Source organism: Pseudophryne corroboree, chromosome 9 (genome assembly GCF_028390025.1).
Source record: "Pseudophryne corroboree isolate aPseCor3 chromosome 9, aPseCor3.hap2, whole genome shotgun sequence".
NCBI classification, from domain to species: Eukaryota; Metazoa; Chordata; class Amphibia; order Anura; family Myobatrachidae; genus Pseudophryne; species Pseudophryne corroboree.
This window is the reverse complement of record NC_086452.1, coordinates 162196252-162220145: the sequence shown is the minus strand read 5'-3', so window position 1 is coordinate 162220145 and position 23894 is coordinate 162196252. Positions and strand designations below refer to the sequence as shown.

At 46.1% G+C, this 23894-nt stretch overlaps 1 protein-coding gene across 9 annotated transcripts in view; it reads right to left on the bottom strand.

Moving 5' to 3' along the window:
- Window positions 1-23894, bottom strand: part of HFM1 (helicase for meiosis 1) — a 984377-nt gene that overhangs the window by 215099 nt on the left and 745384 nt on the right. For all 9 annotated transcript variants that reach the window (XM_063939911.1, XM_063939912.1, XM_063939910.1 and 6 more), the window contains 3 exons: window positions 23334-23417; window positions 14470-14627; window positions 8300-8403 (listed from right to left, as the gene is read on the bottom strand). In XM_063939911.1, coding sequence (XP_063795981.1) covers window positions 8300-8403; window positions 14470-14627; window positions 23334-23417 — 346 coding nt within the window. The remainder of the gene's footprint in view (window positions 1-8299; window positions 8404-14469; window positions 14628-23333; window positions 23418-23894) is intronic.

The window sequence follows — 23894 nt, the reverse complement described above, 5'->3', positions numbered from 1 at the left end:
CTTACTCCCCGTAGCCGTATAATTCTCAGTACCTTTGGTATGAGAGGCAGAGGAGGAAACACATACACGGACTGGTACACCCACGGTGTTACCAGAGCGTCCACAGCTATTGCCTGAGGGTCTCTTGACCTGGCGCAATATCTGTCCAGTTTCTTGTTGAGGCGGGACGCCATCATGTCCACCTTTGGTTTTTCCCAACGGTTCACAATCATGTGGAAAACTTCTGGATGAAGTCCCCACTCTCCCGGGTGGAGGTCGTGTCTGCTGAGGAAGTCTGCTTCCCAGTTGTCCACTCCCGGAATGAACACTGCTGACAGTGCTATGACATGATTTTCCGCCCAGCGAAGAATCCTTGCAGCTTCTGTCATTGCTCTTCTGCTTCTCGTGCCGCCCTGTCTGTTTACGTGGGCGACTGCCGTGATGTTGTCCGACTGGATCAACACCGGCTGACCCTGAAGCAGCGGTTTTGCCAGGCTTAGAGCATTGTAAATCGCTCTTAGCTCCAGTATATTTATGTGAAGAGACGTCTCCAGGTTCGACCACACGCCCTGGAAGTTTCTCCCCTGTGTGACTGCTCCCCAGCCTCGTAGGCTGGCATCCGTAGTCACCAGGACCCAGTCCTGTATGCCGAATCTGCGGCCCTCTAACAGATGGGCACTCTGCAACCACCACAGAAGAGACACCCTTGTTCTTGGTGACAGTGTTATCCGCTGATGCATGTGCAGATGCGATCCGGACCATTTGTCCAGCAGATCCCACTGAAATATTCGTGCGTGGAATCTGCCGAATGGAATTGCTTCGTAAGAAGCCACCATCTTTCCCAGGACTCTTGTGCATTGATGTACTGACACATTTCCTGGTTTTAGGAGGTTCCTGACAAGTTCGGATAACTCCCTTGCTTTCTCCTCCGGGAGAAACACCTTTTTCTGAACAGTGTCCAGAATCATTCCCAGGAACAGCAGACGTGTCGTCGGGGTCAATTGAGATTTTGGAAGATTCAGAATCCACCCGTGTTGTTGAAGCACTACTTGGGTTAGTGCTACTCCGACTTCCAGCTGTTCTCTGGACCTTGCCCTTATCAGGAGATCGTCCAAGTAAGGGATAATTAATACGCCTTTTCTTCGTAGAAGAACCATCATTTCGGCCATTACCTTGGTAAAGACCCGAGGTGCCGTGGACAAACCAAACGGCAGCGTTTGAAACTGATAATGACAGTTTTGTATCACGAACCTGAGATACCCTTGGTGTGAAGGGTAAATTGGGACATGCAGATAAGCATCTTTTATGTCCAGGGACACCATGAAGTCCCCTTCTTCCAGATTCGCTATCACTGCTCTGAGTGACTCCATCTTGAACTTGAATTTCTGTATGTACAGGTTCAAGGATTTCAGATTTAGAATAGGTCTTACCGAACCGTCCGGCTTCGGTACCACAAATAGTGTGGAATAATACCCCTTTCCCTGTTGTAGGAGGGGTACCTTGACTATCACCTGCTGAGAATACAGCTTGTGAATGGCTTCCAATACCGTCGCCCTTTCTGAGGGAGACGTTGGTAAAGCAGACTTTAGGAACCGGCGAGGGGGAGACTTTTCGAATTCCAACTTGTAACCCTGAGATACTACCTGCAGGATCCAAGGGTCCACCTGTGAGCGCGCCCACTGTGTGCTGAAAATCTTTAGTCGACCCCCCACCGCCCCTGAGTCCGCTTGCACAGCCCCAGCGTCATGCTGAGGGCTTTGTAGAAGCCGGGGAGGGCTTCTGTTCGTGGGAAGTAGTTGCTTGCTGCACCCTCTTACCCCTTCCTTTGCCTCTGGGCAAATATGACTGTCCTTTTGCCCGCTTGTTCTTATAGGAACGAAAGGACTGCGGCTGAAAAGACGGTGTCTTTTTCTGTTGGGAGGTGACCTGAGGTAAAAAAGTGGATTTTCCGGCTGTTGCCGTGGCCACCAGATCCGATAGACCGACCCCAAATAATTCCTCTCCTTTATACGGCAATACTTCCATATGCCGTTTGGAATCCGCATCACCTGACCACTGTCGCGTCCATAAACTTCTTCTGGCAGATATGGACATCGCACTTACTCTCGATGCCAGAGTGCAAATATCCCTCTGAGCATCTCGCATATAAAGAAAAGCATCCTTTAATTGCTCTATAGTCAATAAAATACTGTCCCTATCCAGGGTATCAATATTTTCAGTCAGGGAATCCGACCACACCACCCCAGCACTGCACATCCAGGCTGAGGCTATTGCTGGTCGCAGTATAACACCAGTATGTGTGTATATACTCTTCAGGGTAGTTTCCAGCCTCCTATCAGCTGGATCCTTGAGGGCGGCCGTATCAGGAGACGGTAACGCCACTTGTTTTGATAAGCGTGTGAGCGCCTTATCCACCCTAGGGGGTGTTTCCCAGCGCGCCCTAACCTCTGGTGGGAAAGGGTATAATGCCAATAACTTCTTTGAAATTAGCAGTTTTCTATCGGGGTTAACCCACGCTTCATCACACACGTCATTCAATTCCTCTGATTCTGGAAAAGCTACAGGTAGTTTTTTCACACCCCACATAATACCCCCCTTTGAGGTACCTGCAGTATCAGAGATATGCAAAGCCTCCTTCATTGCCGTGATCATATAACGTGTGGCCCTATTGGAAAATACGTTTCTTTCTTCACCGTCGACACTAGATTCATCTGTGTCGGTACCTGTGTCGACTGACTGAGGTAAGGGACGTTTTACAGCCCCTGACAGTGCCTGAGACGCCTGGACAGGTACTAACTGGTTTTCCGGCCGTCTCATGTCGTCAACTGACTTTTGCAGCGTGCTAACATTATCACGTAATTCCATAATTAAAGCCATACATTCCGGTGTCGACTCCCTAGGGGGTGACATCACCATTACCGGCAATTGCTCCGCCTCCACACCAACATCGTCCTCATACATGTCGACACACACGTACCGACACACAGCAGACACACAGGGAATGCTCTTATCGAAGACAGGACCCCACTAGCCCTTTGGGGAGACAGAGGGAGAGTTTGCCAGCACACACCAAAGCGCTATAAAAATGTATATAAACAACCCTAAAAGGTGTTGTTTCTGTTATATGCGCTTAATATATAAAAATATCGCCAAAATATGCCCCCCTTCTCTGTTTTACCCTGTTTCTGTAGTGCAGTGCAGGGGAGAGTCCTGGGAGCCTTCCTCACAGCGGAGCCATAGAAAAAGGTATTATACATTGCTGCCCAGGGCGCCCCCCCCAGCGCCCTGCACCCTCAGTGACCGCTGGTGTGAAGTGTGCCGACAACAATGGCGCACAGCTGCAGTGCTGTGCGCTACCTTATGAAGACTGAAAGTCTTCTGCCGCCTGTTTCCGGACCTCTGGACCTCTTCAACTTCGGCATCTGCAAGGGGGGTCGGCGGCACGGCTCCGGGACCGGACTCCATGGCTGGGCCTGTGTTCGATCCCTCTGGAGCTAATGGTGTCCAGTAGCCTAAGAAGCAAATCCATCCTGCACGCAGGTGAGTTCACTTCTCTCCCCTAAGTCCCTCGTAGCAGTGAGCCTGTTGCCAGCAGGACTCACTGAAAATAAGAAACCTAAAAAACTTTTTCTAAGCAGCTCTTTATGAGAGCCACCTAGATTGCACCCTGCTCGGACGGGCACAAAAACCTAACTGAGGCTTGGAGGAGGGTCATAGGGGGAGGAGCCAGTACACACCATGTGATCCTAAAAGCTTGCTTTTTGTGCCCTGTCTCCTGCGGAGCCGCTATTCCCCATGGTCCTGACGGAGTCCCCAGCATCCACTAGGACGTTAGAGAAATATTGTATGATGCGGACAGTATTATTGATGCTATTTCGATGTGTGCATTATTATTTGTGCTATTATTTGATGTGGGCATTTTTATTAAGGCTATGTTTTTAACTACATTGACACCTGCTTACAGTTAGGAATGAGGTTTCAACACATTAATGCTGGTAGATCACTGCTAAGTAAGTGAACAAAAATACACTTCTTTAGCTTTCTGAAACAGAGTAACATATTTTGCCAAACGTCATGATGTTTGGAGCTATTCATTATCCCTTGTATCCTGACTAGAGCCCGCCTGAGCTTAAGAGAAAATCAGGAAAGCGTGATTCTGCCACCACCATGCTTTACAGTGAGTATGGTGTATTTAGAGCTTAGTTATTTCTGTGCCAAATATTTCTTTTAGAATTCAGGCTAAGTTCAAATTTGTGGCGGGATGTAATGAGTCAAGTTTTTTGTGCGAGTTCAAACTCGCACATTCTCGCATACTTAAAATGTGCAAGTTGTTTCCGCAACTCGCATGATGTAATAGCGTGTGACTTTTTACATACAAACGTAACTCGCATGTGACTTTTCACGAGATTTTACAGCAGGGAGCATGCATGTGTTTAGACCAAACAGAATGCAAGTTTCATTATGAGAGTTACACTTGTTGCAAGAAAGTCACCCATTGGCACCCAAATGTCCCATGATTGAAGCAACACATAGCCTATATAAACCCCAGTCCTCCAGGACGCACAAGCAGCTCGGCTGCGGATTAAAATGATATGCGGCATGGCTATATTCTGTGTGCAATTGTTTGGCAGGAAAACACTGTAGCATAACATTTTGTATGCAATTACACACAGAATATAGCAATGCCACATATCATTTTAATCATCAGTACCTGCTCCCCCCCTCTTGGCACCACTGGTAATGTGGTGCAAGAAGGTAACGCGGTTATGTGGTGCAGGGAGTTAGCGCAGTAATGTGCTTTTGGAAGGTAGTAGCGCAGTATGGTGGTGTGGGAAGGTAGCGCAGTAATGTGGTTCTGGAAGGTAACGCAGTAATGTGGTGTAGGAAGGTATCGCAGTAATGTGGTGTGGGAATGTGGTGTGGGATGGTAGCAAAGTACAGTGGCGTGGGAAGGTAGTTCAGTACAGTAGTGTGGAAAGGTAGCTCATTATTGTGGGTTGGGAAGGTAACACAGTAATGTGGTGTAGGAAGGTATCACAGTAATGTGGTGTGGGAAGGTAGCGCAGTAATGTGTTGTGGGAAGGTATCGCAGTAATGTGTTGTGGGACGGTATCGCAGTAATGTGTTGTGGGAAGGTAGCGCAGTAATGTGGTGTGGGAAGGTAGTGCAGTAATGTGTTGTGGGAAGGTAGCGCAGTAATGTGGTGTGGGAAGGTAGCGCAGTAATGTGGTGTAGGAAGGTAGCACAGTACTGTGGTGCGGGAAGATAGCATAGTACTGTGGTGTAGGAAGGTTGTCCAGTACGGTGGTGTGGAAAGGTAGCGCAGTAATGTTGTGTGGACGGTAGCGCAGTACGGTGGTGTGGGAAGGTTTCGCAGTAATGTTGTGTGAAAGGTAGCACAGTAATGTGGTATGGCAAGGTAGCGCAGTACGGTGGTGTGGGAAATTAGCACAGTAATGTGGTTTTGGAGGGTAAAGCAGTAATGTGGTATGTGAAGGTAGCGCAGTTCAGTGGTGTGGGAAGGTAGCACAATTCGGGGGTGTGGGAAAGTAACACAGTTCAGTGTTGTGGGAAGGTAGCGCAGTAATGTGGTATGAGAAGGTAGCGCAGTATGGTGGTGTGGGCAGGTAGCGCAGTACGGTGGTATGGGAAGGTAGCGCAGTATGGTGGTGTGGGAAGGTAGCGCAGTAATGTGGTGTGGGAAGGTAACCCAGTAATGTGATGTAGGAAGGCAGCGCAGTAATGTGGTGTGGGAAGGTAGTACAGTAATATAGTGTGGGGAGGTAGGTTTAGTGCGGAAATGTTGTCTGGAAAGGTAGTGCAGTGAAATAGTGTGGAAATGTAGTGTAGTGCAAGGATGTAGTGTGGGGAAGTAGCACAGTAATGTAATGTGGGAGGTAGCATAGTGATGTAGTGTGGGGAGGTAGCGCAGTGATGTGGTGTGGGAAGGTAGTTCAGTGATGTAGTGCTGGAAAGTGACTTAGTGATGTAGTGTGGGGAGGCAGAGCAGTGATATACCCCCCCCCCCCCCCCCCCCACCTGGCAAAACTTCTCTATGGTGCTGATCACACTACCTGCGATGGCACATAATAGGCCCTTCCTAAATCTCAGCTGCAGGCCCATGTGGGCCTTAATTTGGCACTGCTCGCACCTGTCGTGATTTCACAGATCGGGATGCTGGTGTCGGTATTGTGACCGCCAGCCTCTCGTCTTAACCCTATGGGTTTGTGTAACGGGTTTTTGTCACTTACATGTAGCTACACTATTTTTAGCCAATTAATTATTGGTAAAGTTTTTCAAGGTAGAATTATTTATTTATTTTAAAAATGTGCTTTTACGGTGTTTTTCCAATTTTTAAACAAACTCTCACATACAACTCGCCTACGTAAACCTGGTCTATTTTCCTTTGGTAATGTTTAGAACTCCTACCTTATTGCATCGGACGAGTTGAATGTGCATAATGGAAAAACATCTGGATATGAGTTTAAAATGTGCAAGTTGTAAACTCGCACATTTTTACAAACTCGCACTCCAAATGTCGAAAAATACAGATATTTGCAAGGATGAATATGTCTCGTAAAAAATCCCAAAATCCTGGAAATGTCCCTGTTTATGAGGGACAGCTGGCAGCTATGACTACTGGCACAAACATAAACATTTTTTACACATCGAAAGAAAATTAATATCCAGTGTTGACAATAAAAAGGATTATTGACTGGTACTGTAAGGTCAATTGGCAATGCAGAGGTACCATCCCCAACATCTTGGTTTGGAATGGTTTATTACAATGACAGCCTGAGGAAACATTTACCCAGATACAGTACATGGTTTTGCAAACTACAAAAATACAAACTAAAGAGAGCATATACATTATACAGATAAGTGTATAACAGCAGCGCAGTGTGACACTGTCAGCATGCACAGGTGTAACCAGTGTTAGCAGCAGCACAGCGTATAACAGCACAGTGTGACACTAACAGGATGCACAGGTGTAACCAGTGATAGCAGCAGCCAGGGATGGACTGGGGACTTCATCCGGCCCTGGCATATGTGCGCGCACGAGAAAGGGGGTGCGCGCACCGTCTAAAGGGGGCACGCGCGCCGTCTAAAGGGCGTATGGACACTGCAAATGGGGGCATGTCACGGGTCAGGGGGCGTGGACTCATGGCACTCCCCCATATTGCTTAGCAACGGGGCACATCTGGCAGCGGATGAGAGCCGGGAGCCGCGCTGAGCGCAGCCTTGCTGGCTCTCTGTGGACTGATCCAGCCCACCAGCAGATCGGCCTTTCTGGCATTTGTCAGATGAAGTGCCAGATGGCCAGTACGGCCCTGGCAGCAGCACAGAGTATAACAGCAGCACAGTGTGACACTGGCAGCATACACAGGTGTAATCAGTGATAGCAGCAGCACGGACTTTAAAAGCAGTGGAGTGGAGGAGAGACGTAGCCGCACAGTACAGTGACACACAAACACCTGGCACAAGTAGTGTAGAAGGCGTAGGACTGTCAAAGACCCTTGTTTCACACCTATTACATAATTCCCCCCCCCCCCCCCCCGCCATTAACGCTCAACCGCACCATGCTGTCCTCTCCCGCCATCTTGACAACATGGGCGGGTTCCAGTTGAGGTGTATGGATTGGCGGCTAGCTGCTGGTGTCTGGTGGGTGGCCCGGGGCATGGGCAGGGTTGAGTTGGGAGAGGGTCCTGGCGCTGGTGCTTGGGCAGAGGGTGGGCAGAACAGAGGGCGATACCAAGGACACAAGCACCCAGCAGAGTGTCCTGGCCTGAGGGAAACTGCAGCAGTAGACAACGCATCTTCTGTATTAATTTCGGAGCCCAGTGCACTTGCCCCCTTAGAACCTCCCCTATTTGCACCCATGCTGCCCACATAACCTTCAGAAATAGAGGTAGGAAGGCCCTGCTTGCAAGCTTACAATCTACAGAGAAATAGGCACAAAGAAAGGTGCTGTTTATTGAATAATGGTCCAGCCAGATTGCATAGTTTCTTGGTGGGCTATATGGATATACTCAAATAGCAATGCTGACCAGAGGTCAGGAGGATGTCAGATTGAAGAAAAAGAAAATACTGTATGTAAGGATGTGTAGACTGTACATAGGGGATGTAATTAGATATGAATACAGTATATCTGTCTCATATTACCCAGTTTTGTGTTATTACTGCTGTTCCAATTGTAAAGCGCAATGGAATATGCTGTGCTACAGTATATAAGAAACTGATAAATAAATAAAAAAATAATATAGACATAGACAAACATCTTAAAAAATATATGTACTTTCCATGTAATTTAATATCTTACCATACTCAGAACTTATCAGATTTACACTAAGCTCCTCTGATGTAGAAGATCTTTTAATTTCAATTTTTCTTGCCCAAGTTCCTGATTTTAGCAGAACAGAATCCCTGAAAAAGGAAACGTATAGAATTAGAGATATCATTACAAACACAATATTAGCCAAAATAAATCTAAATTTATTTAGAGGAATGTGATGTACTTATAAGCTCAGCATTAAATACATGTCTTGGTTAACTCACTCATTCAGCAATGTTTTAGTGTATCGTCAATCCTTCCCACTATCCAGAGCAGTGGATGTACCTATGCTCCAATAGGACAGATTAAAGTGCAATGCAAACAGTATCCGGTCTTTTCCTCCACTTCCACTAATTCCAAGGATTCTAAAGCTCTTAAGGAGAACAAGAGTCCAAGCAATCCTCATTTCTCCGGACTGGCCAGCACTTAGGGTGTGTACACACGGTGAGATCCCTGCTATGTTCGATTTTGACTATGCGATTTCCCTTGAACTCCCCCAGAGCCCAGATAGCACAGATTGTACAGATTTTGACTGTCTGTGCTTGAGATTTTGTCTATGTACGATTTTGACTAAGTGACAATTTTGACTATACTTTGTACTAGATTGTACACTAGATAGTCAAGATTGACTTGCCTGCACAGTCTATCTAGCCTTACGATACCGACCCCACGGGAGCGCGCATCGGGATCGAATCTGTATCGCAAGCTGCTTAGCACCATGAGATATGCACTAACTTTTCATAAGATTTTGACTATATAGTCAAAATCTCACAGATTTATCTCACCGTGTGTACACACCTTTAGGGCGACACTCATTAGGTTGACCACTATTGGTCAACTTTCATTAGGTCGACATGCCAAAGATCGACACATGAAAGGGTCGACATGAGTTTTTCCCATTTTTTGAACTTTTTCATACTTTTACGATCCACATGGACTACGATTGGGAATAGTAACCTCTGCCGAGCAGCGGTAGCAGAGCAAGGCACCTTGCCCGAAGTTCGCTCACCATGCAAGGGGACACGGTGCACAAATTGGGGTTCCCAGCCACTTTACGAATAAAACGACACCCAAAAAATATAAAAAAAACTCATGTCGACCTTTTTTCATGTCAAATTTTCCATGTCGACCTAATGACCGTATCGACCTAAGCTAGCCATACATCAGACCAACTTTTCTCCAACACTCCAAACTTCCAACTTGTCTGTTCAACTAAAACAGTGCCCCACACATCTCACCAACTTTTTACCAGTGCTCCACACATCTAACCAACTTTTCATCAGACCAACCAACCTTCCAACTTCTGTCCAACTTGTGATGTCACCGAAGTAGGCGTACAGTGCCTGCCTACAGTTCTTCAGTTTTGTTTTGTTTTTTCATTTCAAAACATGCAGAAGTGTCTTTTTTTCAGTGAAACTGGGCTTTTCTTTCACCACCATACATTTATTAGATTTACTTATATTTACTTAGATTTACTTATTTACTGAACTATGGATACCAGCATGGTTGGGCTGCCAAGGCAAATATATATATATATATATATATATATATATATATATATAGTCACAGTGAACAGAGGCGGCACTCTCAGGACTTATAGTGGTAGTACAAATGAAGAAAAAACAGCTAAACCATAGCTCAATCGACAGAGCTATGGTTTAGCTGTTTTTTCTTCATTTGTACTACCACTATAAGTCCTGAGAGTGCCGCCTCTGTTCACTGTGACTATTTAGACCCGAGCCAGGGTTTATTCTTGGAAGGCACCTGGGCATATTTGTCGACTTTGCTGAGTGCCGGTGTATACGGATAGTATATATATATATATATATATATATATATACCAGATGTAGATATTCGGCACTCCCAATGTAGTAAAATGTACAGCTTGCCTGGTGCCCTCTTGAGCTTCAAAAAGCAAACATATCACAAACGATAGGCGGCACTCTAGGACTTTTCAAAAATCAAGAACATACGTGACCCTGTTCTGACAGCTTAACGTTTCGGTTTCGGTCATTTTCAATCCGCCACAGTTTGCTGGCGGAATCTAATAAAAAAAATTAAAAACATGTTTTTTTGTTGTTTTTTTATTGGTAATAGCATATCTATTTATATTAGAAGGGATTAGGTACTTGGTTTGTCTTTTTTGGAGGCACAAGTATTATTTATATATTTTTAAAAAGATTATTATTATTATTATTATTATTTTTTTTAAATGGAATGGGAAAAACCCGAAAAAAAATTGCGTGGGGTCCCCCCTCCAAAGCATAACCAGCCTCGGGCTCTTCGAGCCGGTCCTGGTTTTAAAAATCCGGGGGAAAAACGGACAGGGGATCCCCCGTATTTTTAAAACCAGCACCGGGCTCTGCGCCTGATGCTGGTGCAAAAAATACGGAGGGACAAAAAGAGTAGGGGTCCCCCGTATTTTTTACACCAGCATCGGGCTCCACTAGCTGGACAGATAATGCCACAGCCGGGGGTCACTTTTATACAGTGCCCTGCGGCCGTGGCATTAAATATCCAACTAGTCACCCCCTGGCCGGGGTACCCTGGGGGAGTGGGGACCCCTTCAATCAAGGGGTGTCCCCCCCCCCCAGCCACCCAAGGGCCAGGGGTGAAGCCCGAGGCTGTCCCCCCCATCCAAAGGCTGCGGATGGGGGGCTGATAGCCTTGAGAAAATGGAAAGAATATTGTTTTTTCCAGTAGTACTACAAGTCCCAGCAAGCCTCCCCCGCAAGCTGGTACTTGGAGAACCACAAGTACCAGCATGCGGGAGAAAAACGGGCCCACTGGTACCTGTAGTTCTAATGGAAAAAAAATACCCAAATAAAAACAGGAGACACACACCTTGAAAGTAAAACTTTATTCACACATGTCGACACACACATACTTACCTATGTTGACACGAAGCAGTCGGTCCTCTTCTCCAAGTAGAATCCACGGGTACCTGAAAATAAAAGATAACTATACTCACCTGATCCAGGGTCCAGATTATAATCCACGTACTTGGCAAAACAAACCGAACACCCGGACCAAACGGACTGAAAGGGGTCCCATGTTTACACATGGGACCCCTTTCCACGAATGCAGAGACACCCCCGTGACAGCTGTCACAGAAGTGTCTCTTCAGCCAATCAGGAAGCGCCTCTCCGTGGCACTCACCTGATTGGCTCTGTGCGCGTCTGAAGTGACAGAAGCGCATCGCACAGCTCCCTCCATTAGTTTCAATGGTGGGAACTTTCCGGTCAGCGGTGGGGTTACCCGCGGTCAGCCGCTGACCGCGGGTGACCTCACCGCTGACCGGACAGTTCCCACCATTGAATATGTGTGTGTGTGTGTGTGTGTGTGTGTGTCAGTGTATGTGGGTGTGACAGTATGTGTGTATACCAGTGTATATGTGTGTGTCACAGTGTACATACATGTGTATCAAAGTGTATATGTGTGTGTATCACAGTTTACATATGTGTGTATCAGTTATATATGTGTGTGTGTCAGTGTATGTGGGTGTGACAGTATGTCTGTATACCAGTGTATATGTGTGTGTCACAGTGTACATACATGTGTATCAAAGTGTATGTGTGTGTGTATCACAGTTTACATATGTGTGTATCAGTTATATATGTGTGTGACAGTATATGTGAGTGTGTCAGTGTATATAGGTGTGTCTCAGTGTGTGTGTGTGTGTGTGTGTGTGTGTGTGTGTGTGTGTGTGTGTGTGTGTGTGTGTGTGTGACATTGTGTATATATGTATATGTCAGTATGTGTGTGTATCTCACAGTGTATGAGTGTGTCACAGTGTCTATACAGTAGGTGTCTATCACAGTGTATATATGTGTGTCTATCACAGTGTATATAGGTGTGTCTCAGTGTGTGTGTGTGTGTGTGTGTGTGTGTGTGTGTGTGTGTGTGTGTGTGTGTGTGTGTGTGAGACAGTGTATATATGTATATATCAGTATGTGTGTGTATCTCACAGTGTATGAGTGTGTCACAGTGTCTATACAGTACGTGTCTATCACAGTGTATATAGGTGTGTCTCAGTGTGTGTGTGTGTGTGTGTGTGTGTGTGTGTGTGTGTGTGTGCGTGCGAGAGTGTGTATATATGTATATGTCAGTATGTGTGTGTATCTCACAGTGTATGAGTGTGTCACAGTGTCTATACAGTACGTGTCTATCACAGTGTATATATGTGTGTCTATCACAGTGTATATAGGTGTGTCTCAGTGTGTGTGTGTGTGTGTGTGTGTGTGTGTGACAGTGTGTATATATGTATATGTTAGTATGTGTGTGTATCTCACAGAGTATGAGTGTGTCACAGTGTCTATACAGTACGTGTCTATCACAGTGTATATATGTGTGTCTATCACAGTGTATATATGTGTGTCTATCACACTGTATATATGTGTGTATCAGTGTACATATGTGTCAGTGTATATATATATATATATATATATATATATATATATATGTGTGTATATCAGTGTACATATGTGTGTCAGTGTGTGTGTATATATATATATATGTGTGTGTCAGTGTGTATATATGTGTGTCTGGCTGGCGGGCGGTGAATTAGCGGTGCGGGCGGAGGGGGGGGTGAACTAGCGGTGCGGGCGGAGGGAGGCTGGCGGCTGTGATGGGAAGGAAGCTGGGCGGGTGAGATGGCCGAAGGAATAAAGACTGGGCGGGATGGATGAGGCGGCCGGCGGAGGAAAGGGACTGGCGGGCGGAGGGGGGTTAATTTGCGGTGCGGGAGGCTGGCGGTGCGGGACAGAGATGGACGGTGCAGTGTGGCTGTGCGGTGGCTGGTCACTGCGGCTGGGGCGGTGAGGTGGCCGGAGGGGGATTGGTCAGAGAGGGTCCTCTGCAGCCAGAGACAAAAGTAGGCAGACACTAGCAGCCAGTGTCCGCCTACTTATCGTTCAGTTGGGGGGAAAGTTTTCCCCTACACCTGAACGATTGGTTGGGAAAATCAAACAGGTTTGATTTTCCCAACTAGTTGGTCAGACCGTTTCTGACCGTTTTCTTTAGCGTGTGGGAGCAAACGGCTGATAATCGTTTGCTCCCACACACTGCCAGATTATCTTTCCAACCAGCCAACTAGTTGGCTGGTTGGAAAGATATCGTCCTGGTGTATGGCTAGCATTAGTCACTGTCGACCAATAGTGGTCAACCTAATGACTGTCGACCTAGTTACTATCGACTCTACGATCTACACCCAATGCAAAGTGTTTATATATTATTATTATTATTATACATTTTTTATTCCTTAAACCTGTTATAGATTTTGGTGTATTTGTGTTATTAAAACAAAAAAATCTTCAAAATAAAGAATTAATGTGATGTGAATTAAAAGAGATAGTGTTACTGCTGTCAATTAAGTTCTAGCTGTCGCAATGACATTCACAGAAATTCAATGGCAATTCTCCAGAATAGACTCCACTATGCCAATACATTCAGCCCCAGAGGAATTTTAGAAAATGAAAAGGACAATGAAAAAGAGAAACTTAGAAGCATAGAATTTAACGACAAATAAGAACCACTCTGCAGATGCCGGCAGCAATCGCACCCAAACGGAGCTACAATTGAATAGCTCCGTTTGGGTGCCATCTAGTGTCTGTTGTTGGATAAACATTTGATTCCGCCCATACTGTAGAGCCTAAAACATGAAAGTCAACACTGAAGTGCTCTAATTTGCTAATAGAGGAAAATCATTTTTAGTTGTGATCTAGTACTTCATATTAGGACTCTTTAAAATACCATCTACTGTAACAGTCTTGTTGGTTTAACAATATCAACAGTTTATTTATTTAATTATTTATTTTTCATATGTTCACCTGCATAAATCAAAGTGAGTTATCTTCTGTTTTTCATTTTTTGTGGTTGATATCCATTTGGTGGGGGACCACATTTTTTCACTCACAGTGGTTTGACATTTAATATATATGAGTTAACACTATGATTTGCATTTAAAAGAGAGTTGCAACTTTTCAACATTTACTAATTTTTCTTACATTTCTTTTTTCCCATACTTGAAACTTTGATTTTAATCTGACATTTTGAAACATAATATAGTGTAATTGTGTGACATGTACAGTAAAAAAATGTTTGAATGTCTAAAGGTAACTCACTTAACATTTGTTCCAAATCTACTAGTCATCACTCACATAATTCTCTGCTTGAAGACAACTTGGTTATCAGAGTCTCCGATAATGAGTGTTACATGATGAAAATCAGGTGCTGTTCTTCTCTTCTGTAGCTGCTCAAAGTTTTTTAACATTATGGTGACAACAATTTCGGCTACCGTAGGACTATATCTTGAGGTCTAACAAAGGAAATAAATGTATGTATAGTAATCAAGTGTCATGCTAAAGAACTTAGTCCCTCATTCCGAGTTGTTCGCTCGCTAGCTGATTTTAGCAGCATTGCAAACGCTAGGCCGCCGCCCTCTGGGAGTGTATCTTAGCTTAGCAGAATAGCGAACGAAAAATTAGCAGAACTGCTACTAAATATTTTCTTGCAGTTTCTGAGTAGCTCCAGACCTACTCCTAGATTGCGATCAGCTCGGTCCGTTTAGTTCCTGGTTTGACGTCACAAACATGCCCTGCGTTCGGCCAGCCACTCCCCCGTTTCTCCAGACACTCCCGCGTTTTTACCTGGCACGCCTGCGCTTTTTAGGACACTCCCGGAAAATGCTCAGTTACCACCCAGAAATGCCCCTTTCCTGTCAATCATTTACCGATCAGCAGTGCGACTGAAAAGCGCTGCACAGACAACAGCAAAACTGCTAAGTTTTTAGTTAAATAACTAAGCGCATGCGCGCTGCGTACCATGCGCATTTAGCAACAAATCACAGCATAGCGAAAATCGGCAACGAGCGAACAACTCGGAATGACCACCTTAAAGAGAAAATATGCATAATTTATATGTAAGCAAACTGAATGAATTCCCCCACCATAATATATTTGCATTTGTGGGTCAGGCCAAAATCAAACACTTAGAGAAAATAGGATTTTAATTACCTACCGGTAAATCCTTTTCTCGGAGTCCGTAGAGGATGCTGGGGTCCACATTAGTACCATGAGGTATAGACGGGTCCACTAGGAGCCATTGGCACTTTAAGAGTTTGAGAGTGTGGGCTGGCTCCTCCCTCCATGCCCATCCTACCAGACTCAGTCTAGAAACTGTGCCCGAGGAGACGGACAACTTCGAGAGAAGGATTTTACACACATACAGCTCACACATACAAGGCAAACCAAGCTAACCAGCATGAAAACTCAGCAACGGCTGAACAAGATTACTTAACCAAGTAACAAAACAGTACTTTATCAAGAACTAAGCAGCACTGAACGAAGTAACCACTGCAGGATCACGAAGCGCTGAGCAGGCGCCCAGCATCCTCTACGGACTACGAGAAAAGGATTTACCGGTAGGTAATTAAAGTCCTATTTTCTCTTACGTCCTAGAGGATGCTGGGGTCCACATTAGTACCATGGGGATATACCAAAGCTCCCAGAACGGGAGGGAGAGCGCGGAGGCTCCTGCAGAACTGATTGACCAAACATCAGGTCCTCAGAGGCCAAAGTATCGAACTTGTAGAACTTAGCAAACATGTTTGACCAAGACTAAGTAGCCGCTCGGTAAAGCTGAGACACCCCGGGCAGCCGCCCATTACAAACCCACCTTACGAGTAGAGTGGGCCTTAACAGATGTAGGACACAGCAATCCTGCCGTAGAATACACATGCTGGATAGTGAACCTGATCCAGCGAGAGATAGTCTGCTTAGAAGCAGGACACCCAATTTTCTTGGGATCATATAGGACAAACAGAGAGTACGATTTTCTGTGACGAGCAGTCCTCTGCACATAGATTTTCAGAGCCCTTACAACATCCAAGGACTTTGATGAAATTGAGGAGTCAGTAGCAACTGGCACCACAATAGGTTGGTTGATATGAAATGCCGACACAAACTTCGGGAGGAACTGCTGACGTGTCCGGAGCTCAGCCCTATCTTCATGGAAGATCAAGTAGGGGCTCTTACAAGACAAAGCCACAACTCCGACACACATCTAGCAGAAGCTAAGGCCAACAAAGTGACAGCCTTCCACGTGAGAAACTGGACCTCAACCTCTAGTAGAGGCTCAAACCAATGTGATTGGAGGAACTGTAACACCACGTTAAGATCCCAGGGCGCCGTAGGCGGCACAAAGGGAGGCTTGATATGCAGAACCCCTTTCAAGAAAGCCTGAACCTCAGGGAGGGAAGCCAATTGTTTCTGGAAGAAAATGGATAGGGCCGAAATCTGGACCTTTACGGAACCCAACCTCAGACCCATATCCACACCAGCTTGTAGGAAGAGGAGAAACCGTCCCAGTTGAAACTCCACCGTAGGAAATTTCTTGGACTCACACCAAGATACATACTTTTTCCAAATGCGATGGTAATGTTTAGACGTTACTCCCATCCTAGCCTGTATCAGGGTAGGGATAACCTTGTTCGGAATGCCCCTCCGAGCTAAGATCTGGCATTCAACCTCCATGCCGTCAAATATAGCTGCGGTAAGTCTTGATAAGCGAACGGCCCCTGCTGCAGCAGGTCCTCCCGAAGAGGAACAGGCCTCGGGTCTTCCAGCAGTAGATCCAGAAGAACCGCGTACCAAGCCCTTCTTGGCCAGTCCAGAGAAATGAGGATTGCTTGAACTCTTGTTCTCCTTATGAGCTTTAGAATCCTTAGAATTAGTGGAAGTGGAGGAAACACGTACACCGACTGGAACACCCACAGAGTTACCAGGGTGCCCAACCCCACTGCTTGCGGGTCTCTTGACCTGGAGCAATACCTCCAAAGTTTTTTGTTGAGGCGGGAGGCCATCATGTCTATTTGAGGAACCCCCCAAAGATTTGTCACCTCCGGATGGAGGCCCAACTCTCCTGGATGGAGATCATGTCTGCTGAGGAAGTACGCTTCCCAGTTGTCCATTCCCGGAATGAAAATTGCTGACAGTGTTAACGCATGCTTTTCTGCCCAGAGGATGATTCTGGTCACCTCTGACATTGCAGCTCTGCTCTTTGTTCCGCCTTGTCAGTTTATGTAGGCCATTGTCGTTACATTGTCCGACTGCACTTGAATGGGTCGATCTCGCAGAAGATGTGTTGCTTGGAGAAGACCGGCTATTAGTTCCAGAATGTTTATCGGAAGACCGGATTCCAGACTTGAACACCTTCCATGGAAGGTTACCCCTTGAGTGACTGCGCCCCAGCACTGGAGACTTGCATCCGTGGTTAGAAGGACCCAGTCCTGAATCCCAAACCTGCGGACCTCCAGATGGTGAGGCAATTGTAGCCACCAGAGGAGTGAAATCCTTGCTTTCGGCGACAGCCGTATGCTCAGGTGCATATGTAGATGAGAACCCGACCACTTGTCTAGGAGATCCAATTGGAAGGATCGAGCATGAAACCTCCCAAACAGCAGAGCCTTGTAAGAGGCAACCATCTTCCCCAGAAGATGAATGCACTGATGACTCGATACCCTGGCTGGCTTCAGGACATCCCGAACCATTGATTGTATCACCAACGCTTTTTCCACCGGTAGAAACACCCTCTGCACTTCTGTGTCGAGGATCATCCCCAGGAAAGACAATCTCCTTGTCGGTTCCAAATGTGACTTTGGAAGGTTCAGGATCCAACCATGGACCCTGAGCAGATGAGTCGTGAGAACAATGGACTGCAACAGCTTCTTCCTGGATGACGCCTTTATCAGCAGATCGTCCAGGTATGGAATTATGTTCACTCTCTGTCTGCGGAGGAGAATCATCATCTCTGCCATCACCTTGGTGAACACCCTCAGTGCCGTGGAGAGTCTGAATGGCAGTGCCTGAAACTGATAGTGACTGTCTAACAGTGCAAATCTGAGATAAGCCTGGTGCGGAGGCCAAATCGGAATGTGGAGATACGCATCCTTAATATCCAGGGATACCAGAAACTCCCCCTCCTCCAGACCTGAGATCACCTCTCTCAGAGACTCCATTTTGAATTTGAACTCCCTTAGATAAGGGTTTAGTGATTTCAAGTTCAAAATTGGTCTGACCGAACCATCCGGTTTCGGTACCACGAAAAGGTTTGAATAGTAACCCATGTTGTGCATATGAGGTGGAACTGGAACAATGACCCCTGACTTTTCCAAATTTTGGATAGCTTCCAGTAGGACATTTCTGTCTGTCAGTAAAGCTGGCAAGCCTGATTTGAAGAATCGGTGAGGTGGGGTTTCTTGAAACTCCAGTTTGTACCCCTGGGACACAATATCCTGTACCCAGGGGTCCAAGCCGGACAACACCCAGACGTGGCTGAAACGTCTTAGTCTCGCCCCCACCAGCCCGTCCTCCAGGCTGTGTGGTCCACCGTCATGCTGAGGATTTTGAGGTACCAGAAGCAGGCTTCTGGTCCTGGGAGCCTCTGGGTGCAGGCTTTTTGTATTTTGCCCGCCCACCTCTAAAGAAGGTGGTAGGAGGCTTGGACTTTTTTGTCTTAGCGGTCCGAAAGGACTGCGATGCAGACAAAGAAAAGGGTTTCTTCGTAGGAGGCGTAGCTGAGGGAAGAAAATGTGACTTACTCCCGGTTGCCGTGGAAATCCACGCATCCAATGATTCCCCAAATAGAGCCTGACCTCCTGACCTGTGTAGGGTAGGCTCTCCAGACTTCTCCTGGATTCCGCGTCTGCAGAACATTGGTGTAGCCAGAGTCCTTGCGATCTGAGACAGACATGGAAGACATTCTTGCAGTCAGCGTACCCAGGTCCTTCATGGATTCCACCATGAACCCCGCAGAATCCTGTATATTACGTAAAAACAATTCAATGTCACTTCTATCCATTGAATCCAAATCCTCTAGTAAAGTGCCTGACCACTTTACTATAGCTTTAGAGATCCATGCACAGGCAATAGTAGGCCTCAGCGCCACCCCTGAAGCAGTGTATATGGATTTGAGCATAGTTTCAATCTTACGATCAGCCGGATCTTTTAACGTGGTAGATCCAGGGACAGGTAAAACCACCTTTTTCAACAGTCTGGAAACAGATGTGTCAACTATGGGTGGGTTTTCCCATTTTTTTTTATCTTCCTCAGGGAAGGGAAAAGCAACCAGAATCCTTTTGGGAATCTGGAATGTTTTCTCTGGGTTTTCCCAGGATTTTTAAAATAAAGCATTTAATTCCTTAGACGCAGGGAAGGTTAGCGAGGCTTTCTTATTGTCTGTGAAGTAAGCCTCCTTAACCTGCTCAGGTGTTGTGTCAGTAATATTTAACACATCTCTAATGGTCTCAATCATTAGCTGCACCCCCTTTGCAAGGGATGCCGCCCCCCTCAGCACCTCCCCATCACCGTCTGCCATGTCAGAGTCGGTATCCATGTTATCTTGCATAATCTGGGCAAGTGCACGTTTCTGTGAGTGTATGCTAGGGGATTTTGAAGGAATAGGAACAGAACCTGACCAAACTGCCATAGACGTCTTTAAAACCTGAGTTTCAGTTTCAGTATGAGCTACCCTAGTAGAGATCTGAGAGATCATACCCTTAATAGAGGTTAATCACTCAGGCTCATTAACATGGATCTGAGACAAGACATTACATTCCTGTGTACATGGAATGGATTCCTCCTGAGAGGAAATGTCCTCTGCAGCATAAGACACAGAGTCCCTAGACATGGCTATGTGAGACAACAAACACCCACACACAGGGAAATGTCAGACACAGTTTCCCCCCAAGTATGCGACAGAGAAACACAGAGATTGGAGCCAACCCACACACAGCGCTTCCTAGGTAGATATAACACAACCACCTGGCGCTTACTGTGTAACTTAATAGACTACACAGTATTTACACAGCCTCCCCCCCCATCCCCCTTCTACAACTCCCAGGTACCACACAGGATAACTGGAGTTGCTTGGAGGGACAGCTCTCCCTGTCAGCATCTCTGTACAGGATCTGCAGGCAGGAAAATGGCGCTGAATGCTGCTGGGTCCGCTCTGAGGAGAAGCTCCGTCCACTGAAAATGGCGCTGCTTCCCGCTCTTCATTTCTTTATACTGGCCTGAGGAATTGTGCTGGCAGCGTTACCGAGGTCCCTGACAGCCTTGGTGACCAGTGTAGGGTATAGGCGCTGGCTCAGGGCGCCTCTCACAGTGCTGCACTATGTACCGCTGAGCCTCTGGAGCGCAGTTAATATTGCGCTCCCACTCTGTTGCCGCCATCTTCACACCGGCTCCCCGCTTGCTATGGGGGGTCAGTGACTCACTCGTCACCGGAATCTTCTGGCTCTGTTAGGAGGTGGCGGCAGTGCTGCAGGAGTGAGCGGTCACCTGGGGCGGCTAACGATCATCACCCTCAGGAGCTAATGTCCTGTCAGCGGAGATAGTGACTCGAACCCCGCAGGGCGGACACTACTCCCCCCCTAAGTCCCACGAAGCAGGGAGACTGTTGCCAGCAGCCTCCCTTTGCCTAATTCTAATAAAAACAATAAAACTAGAAAAACTCATATGGAGCTCTCCTAGCTGTGACTGGCTCCTCCGGGCACATTTTCTAAACTGAGTCTGGTAGGAGGGGCATAGAGGGAGGAGCCAGCCCACACTCTCAAACTCTTAAAGTGCCAATGGCTCCTAGTGGACTCATCTATACCCCATAGTACTAATGAGGACCCCAGCATCCTCTAGGACGTAAGAGAAATGTATCTTTACAGAATATGTTTTGTACATACAGTACAAAACATATATTTTTTTTTAGTAATAAATGACTTAGGGGAACAGGAGTGTACCCAGCATGAGGCATCTTCTGGTAAATGTCTCTGGGCCTGAGTCAGAGATGTACACTAATGCACCTGCAGCTGTGATCCCGTACACAGTGAATATGCGATAATATGCTGTAGCTGCCTTTGAATGTATGGAGACACCCACAGATGGATTCACAGATCCAAGCAACTGCATATAAATATGAAGCAGTGGTCGCAGTAATCGATCATCTGAGTAAGTCCAGGGTCACGCAGAATGGCCACGGGAACTGAGACACTGGCGCCATGTTTTCTGCATATGGGATCGCAGTTGTAGGCTGAGGCACATCCCAGATATGGTTGTGCATTTTTGCCTCCACTCTCCCTGCCCCTCCCTGATGATCAATCACTTTTGGGTAGAAAAAGCCTCACTGTGAGCTGCATCACTAAAGGTACCTTGGCATGTGCACAGTATGACCGTGACGCATGTGCAGTTGGCTGATAATTGCTCAACTCTGAAACTATCAGCATTGTATACATCTCTGAATTAGGCCCTTTGTTGGTATAATGTAGCTAAATTATCACTGTTTTCTACTTTCTAGTTCAGTTTAATATTGCTAGGACTCAGAAGAGGAGATTTTGGGGGTCATTCCGAGTTGATCGCTAGCTGCTTTCGGTCGCTGCGCAGAGATCAGGCAAAAAAACGGCACTTCTGCGCATGTGTATGCGGCGCAATGCACACACGCATCGTACTATTACAACGAACGATGTAGTTTCACATAAGGTCTAGCGAAGCTTTTCAGTCGCACTGCTGGCCGCAGAGTGATTGAGAGGAAGAGGGCGTTTCTGGGTGTCAACTGACCGTTTTCAGGGAGTGTTTGAAAAAACGCAGTCGTGCCAGGAAAAACGCAGGCGTGGCTGGGCGAACGCAGGTCGTGTTCGTCACGTCAAAACAGGAACTAAACAGTCTGAAGTGATCGCAAGCGCTGAGTAGGTCTGAAGCTACTCTGAAACTGCACTAAATTATTTTGTAGCCGCTCTGCGATCCTTTCGTTCGCACTTCTGCTAATCTAAAATACACTCCCAGTGGGAGGCGGCATAGCGTTTGCACGGCTGCTAAAAACTGCTAGCGCGCGAACAACTCGGAATGACCCCCTTTATTCTTTATGGCTGCGAAGTTCCATCTGAAATGGTTGGGAAAAGGCGCTTTGTATATAGTGACATCGCTAATTTATACTTACAACCCAAAGAGGTGTATACAAAAACTAGCACTGCTTTGCTACTGTAATATAGTGATATGAATTAATTCTGCCCAAAGATTTTTTTTATTTTACTACCCGTATTTGTACTTTTATGGTAGTTTGCATAATGAATGTGAAGGGCACCTTTGCAGTTGTGGCCTTGGGCAACAGAAGAATAAGGAAAATCCCTAGGTGGGAAGACTTTGGGCGGGATGTAATGGTGTGCGATTTTTTGCACACATTCCAACTCGCACCTTCTCGCTCTTTGAGAAGGTGTGAGTTGGCGGCGGTGTTAGTAAAAAACGCAACCTGCATGCGAGGTCTGGCAAAAAAACAGACCTGAAACCTATTGGTCAAATTCGTACCTTGTAATGCGATATGCATTACAAGGTGCAAATTTAGACAAAAGCATGCACAGATCAGTGAGATCCGAGCATGCTTCTGTGTGTTAAAGTAAAGAAAGAATTAAAAAGTAAAAAAAAACACGCAGGTTTCCCCCAAAAGCATAACCAGCCCCAGGCTCTTTGAGCCAGTCCTGGTTGCAAAAATATGGTAAAAAAATTGAGTAGGGTTCTCCGTATTCAAACAACCAGCATCGGGCTCTTGGACGGGTCCTGGTTCCAAAAATATGGGGGACAAAAGAAGTAGGGGTTAACACATGGATCCCCTTTCCCCAAATGCCAGGACCCCTCTTGACTTCTGTAAGTTGGGGACCCACCAGCCAATCAGGGAGCACCACATCATAGCGATCTCCTGATTGGCTGTGCGCTCCTGACTTGCCAATCAAGCGGAGTGCATAGGCAGTAATGGAGAGAGAAATCCCCATGATTGCCTATAGTGGGAACCTTGCGGTCTGCGGTAGACCGCAAGGTTAATCGAGGTCACTCGCAGCCCATTACATTGGTAGAGTTTGCAAAATGTGCACATTTGTGCAAACTCGCACTCCATTACATTTGGCCCTTTATATCTTTAATTTATTTGTAACATATAATACTACTGATTTCACAGAAAACATTTATAAAGTGATTTAATGGCAGACCTGCTCAATGCCAAGTTCATACTTTGGAAGATATATCACAGATTCTTTTATTTGATTTCCAAATGGAGGGTGTCTGTTCACAATCTGTAAAAGCATATAATATTGAGAAGAGGACAAAGATATTAAGTTATAAACATAAAATATATACATGTGTTAAACAATGGTGTATATACAGTAACATTAACCCATTTTTGCCCGAGTTCACACTTCTCTGTTAAAGTATTTTAAACAGACACTGTTGCTACATATATATGATACAAAACAAAATTTCCGTTGGTAAAGTGTTCGCATATGGGATGGTTAAATTGTGCATCTTTGTCATGACATGGCTATGTTTTCCCAAATGAGGTCACATGATCTCCAGAAAGACACATAGTTGCCTGGTGGCCACAAGGGAAGGAGGGTGTATTTTCACCCTAACAGAGACAATGAGCCTCTTGGTGGATGTAGGGCGAGCGCTGCACTAGGTCTGTTTCTCCAAGGGCCAGTTTCTCCATGTTTGGCACTTTATTGGGGTCTAAAAAGAACGGAGTAGAAGGCTTGTGTTTTTATTGTGTATTG